Raw genomic sequence first — 4,194 nt, 5'->3', positions numbered from 1 at the left:
AGGCGGCTCCTCGGCGGGGGCGGCGGCGGCCGTGATTGACAGCCCGGCTCCCCGAGGCCAGCCGGGCCGGCCCCAGGCAGGGCAGGGAAAGCAATTAGAAAGGAAGATTTTTAAATTATTAACATTTGGTGAATTATTCAGGCTCCTGGTGCCTGAGCTGCCCTGGGGGCTGCTGCCCGTGTGAGGAGAGGAAATCCTGCCCTCCTTCCCGGCGCCCCCCACCCACCTCCAGCTCCCCTAGGCAGCCGCTGGGACCTGTGAGGCCAGACTGCAGCTGGGCAGGGAACTCCTGCATCCCGAGGATGCCCACGGACGATGTCCCCAGAGGTGGGACGGACCGAGAGACAGGAGTGGGGCACGGGCAGGGTCGCACCTCAGGCTGAGGCTTCCCCTGAGCGGCCAGTGAGGTCCTGGTGGCCCCCCGCGCCCCTCCCACCACTGTCCTCCTGGACTAGGTGCCTGGCACGATCGCGTTGCGACTGGCAAGTCAGCGTCCACTAACGCCCCGTGCTGATTTCACAGTGGGGGCAAGGACAGCACATAGACCTCAGGGGCTGTGAGGACCCACGTCTGGGGTACAGGGGTGGGTGGGCCTGCTGAACCCCCACCGCCCTCTCTCATTTGGGCTCACCCAAGACTCAGTTTCCTCATGTGTAAAATGAGTCACGTGTGCACCTGGGGGGGTATGACTCCAGAGGGTGTGTGGGTGGGAGACTTTGAGCAGCAGCCAAACACCCAGAGCCTGTCCTAGAGATGAGTGAAGGATGCCAGGGCCAGGGAGAGTCCAGCATACACGGCAGAGGTGACTGAGGGGCCCGTTTTGCAGTGGGGGTGTCATGCCTGGGGAAGGGACACATACCGTGGCTGGGGAGGCCCAGGTGGTAGAGACGCTGAGGGTCTTCAAAGGTGCCGGCCTCACTCAGGACTGATACGAGCCGGCGGTAGTGGTCCTCGGGGGCCATGCTGGGCCCCAGTTCTGGCAGCAACAGAGTCTCTGTGTTGGGCGAGCACATGGTGAGTGGCTTCTCCTTCAGGGACTGCCCAGGGGAGAGGCAGGGCCACCCCTCCTAGAACCCTACTCTGAGGTCTAAGGGACCCTCTGGGACTCAGTTATCCCCATCCCTCCCCCAGTGACCTGCTCCCCCATCTCCAGGTCAGGCTCCCACCTTGGGGGGACTCGCTTCGGGTCTTCTTTTCAGAAGAACAGTCACTGCTGATGGCGGAGCAGCCCAGCCTCTTGCCCAATAGGTCACCTGCAGGAGGACAGAATGAGCCCACCCTGTATCTCAGGGCGTCCAGGGGAGGATGCTGAAAAGCCTGGGGCCAGGGAGGGACACTGCCCCTGCCTCAGCTCAGCCCGAACCATACCCACACCAGTACTCGGGGGCACCCTTGGTCCTGGTGGGTCAAGGCCTCGCCCTGCCTGGCAAACCCAGCTGGGCAGAGGCCCTGCCCCAGGCCCCGGGATGTGTAGACATGATGGGAGATTCATGTGTGCTCACGACCCCACAGGTACCCTGGGGACCCTACAAGCCAATCTAGTCTATTGTGCAAACTAATGATCCCTTCTCAGCATCCTGCTGGAGAGGAGTAAGATGCTTTTGATTTGACCGGAAGCCACCTTCCCCTGCAGCACAGCGGCGCTGGCAGGCTGTGCAGGGTCCCGTGCCAGTGTGGGGCAGGCAAGTGGAGAAGGGCCCCTCACATCTCGACCTCTTCCCACTCAGGGACTTCACAGGCGACAGGCCCCCGAGGCCACCTCAAGGTCCCTCCCCTCCTTGGCCCTCCACCTGGTCATACCTACCACTGACCCCAGAAGCCAAGCCCCTCTTCTCTGTCCCAGACCTGCCCATTTGCCCAGCCAGGCTCTGAGCTCCAGGGGGCACCCACCCGCCACGCACAGCCCCAGCCTGCCAGGCCACAAGGCAAGACGCAGCAGCAGGAGGCCCAGGCTGGTCCTGATGACCCCCTCTCCTGATGTTCTCTCTTGGGCCCCACAGATCACACCCCACACCCAAAACCATGCTCATCTGTCTGCCCAGCACGACCCAGTCCCAGCGCCCTGAGGCCCAGCTTTCTCCTGAGCCTCCTGACTCTGAGGCCCGGGGTCTCTGCTGAATGCCACAGTGCTGGCCTCTGGTGGGCAGAGTGAGGGGCCACCCTCTGTGTGACCCGAGCCCACCACGACTCCTCAGCAGTGGGGGTCCCACACATGTGCCCGTCCCCTTCTGCCCCCAGCCCCTGAAACCCTGCAGTCAGCTCCAGAGCTTAATTCCGTTTTCTTATTCCCTTAATCTGTCATTTTTATCAGGCTGGGAAGTGCGGCAGCGGCGAGCGCGCCGATCAATCTCCACATTACAGCTGACAGAATGGTGCTAATAACTTATTGATCTCAGCCACCTTGCTGCCACTGGCCCGGGCAGCCCGGCAGGCCCAGCCTCAGGCCTTGCCCCAAAGAGTCCCCACTGCCTGGATGAGGGGTCCCTACCTCCAGGACAGATTGGGGTGGTGGGCCCAGCAGAACGGTAGAGGGCACCTGCTGCGCTTGGGTTGGGGGCAGGCAGAGCCGCAGGAGGCCCCCAAGGGAGACAGGTCAGCTTCACAGCCTCGGGTGTCAGGGCCCAGAGGAAAGGGGTCTGCAGCCATGCCAGGCAGGGAGGGGTCCTGGCCCTGATGCACACCCCAGCCATGCACGGCCCTCAGGGTTCGGCAAGGCCCTCACTTCCCAGCAGTGTTTTCATTTTCATTTTCGACAGTGGAAACTGCCCCCTCCTTTCTGTTGGGAGTTGGGGGCTCCTCTCTGCTCCTGGAAAGCCCGAGTCACAGCCTAGGGAAGGTGACACTGGGGTGGAAGGGGGAGCACAGTGACTACGGACACACCGGGGCAGCCCGTGGCAGGAGACACACACTCAGATGCCTGGGTGGCCTCCGCAGAGGCAGACGCAGTCACCGGTCCTTGGGGCCCTTCCCGCCCAGGGCCCAGTGCTGGCGTCTGTGTTTGGGGAGGGGACAGAGCTGGGGCCTTGGGAATAGGACCGACATGTAGCTCCTGGGACCACAGGAGGCAAGAGGAGGGGAGGACAGGTAAATGCCCCAAGGGCCAAGAGGAAGCCCCCAGGGAGGGGGCAAGACCCTGACACGGAACAGCGCGCACTGGTGATGACTGTGCGGAGCGTGTGACCCAGAAGTGCCCGTGGCACACTGTGCTCTGTGTAAAGTGAGGTGAGGCACTGACAGGCGAGCGTGCCATGGTGACATGTGGGTGTACACGGGATGCCCCGACATGGCACGTTTGGGCACCAGGGCAGGTGGGGAGCAGGCGTGTGTGCCCATGTGTACACACATGTGTGTACTGAGGAGGCTCACGTGCACAGGCGGCGGGGAGGGCCTGCAGCCTGCCCAGAATGTCTCAATCACTGCGGGGCTCCCTCGGCTCCACCCGATCGATGGGGCAATTAGATTTTATCAGCCGCCTGCTCAGCCGCCTCCAATGCAGCTCCAGAAACAGCCCCCCACCCTGGGCCCACAAAGGCCTTCCCAGATGCAGGCTCACCTGCGGGCACCACGGGGGTGCTCAGGAACTCCCCACCCAGCCTTCCCGGCAGCCGCAGCCGCCGCAGCCACCACTGGACACATCCCTGCCCAGGGTCTGCAGGACGGTGGGGGAACCCCCAGCTCCATTCACAGCCCGGCCCCTGCAGCTGAAGTCGGCCGTGCCCCACTCGCCGCACTTCCATGTTGCTCCTCTGGGTGCCTGGGTACCCAAGCTGACCCCTTCTTGGTGACCCTGGAACTCCTGGGCCAGCACCCTCCTGCCCACCCCCAGGTGACCAACCCCTTCCTTCCTGGAGCCCTGGGGACGTCAGACCAGAGCCCAGCAAGCCGTGTGGGGTGAGCTGTTCTGGGCTGCGCACTTCTGAGCCCCTGGGAGGCTGCACCTGGTTCTGCCCCTGTGAGGAGCGTGTGGCAGGGCCTCACCCACTCCAAGCCCATCCCAGCAGCAGCCACGGTGGAGCCACCGCTTCTGCCTCCTGTCTGCCCGGCTGGCTGGGATTAACACAATTACCATCACACGGAGCCCCGGGGGACAGCCGGCCGCACCTCCCGCCTCCTCGGCTGGCCTCCCTGGCTGCCTGCCAAGGCCAAGGCAGCTGGGGGTGGCGCGTCCAGAGCTGGCTGAGCAGAGACACGGGG

At 63.9% G+C, this 4,194-nt stretch overlaps 1 protein-coding gene across 1 annotated transcript in view; it reads right to left on the bottom strand.

Annotated features, from left to right (window-relative positions):
- Positions 1-4,194, bottom strand: part of SAMD11 (sterile alpha motif domain containing 11) — a 17,504-nt gene that overhangs the window by 3,619 nt on the left and 9,691 nt on the right. Inside the window, exons 6-7 of the mRNA XM_008569680.1 lie at positions 1,167-1,253; positions 860-994 (exon numbers count right to left, since the gene is read on the bottom strand). Of these exons, the coding sequence (XP_008567902.1) occupies positions 860-994; positions 1,167-1,253 (222 nt within the window). The remainder of the gene's footprint in view (positions 1-859; positions 995-1,166; positions 1,254-4,194) is intronic.

Source organism: Galeopterus variegatus, unplaced genomic scaffold (assembly GCF_000696425.1).
Source record: "Galeopterus variegatus unplaced genomic scaffold, G_variegatus-3.0.2 Scaffold524, whole genome shotgun sequence".
Classification (NCBI taxonomy): domain Eukaryota; kingdom Metazoa; phylum Chordata; class Mammalia; order Dermoptera; family Cynocephalidae; genus Galeopterus; species Galeopterus variegatus.
Note: the sequence above shows the minus strand (reverse complement) of the source record. Positions and strands in the feature narration are given on the sequence as shown.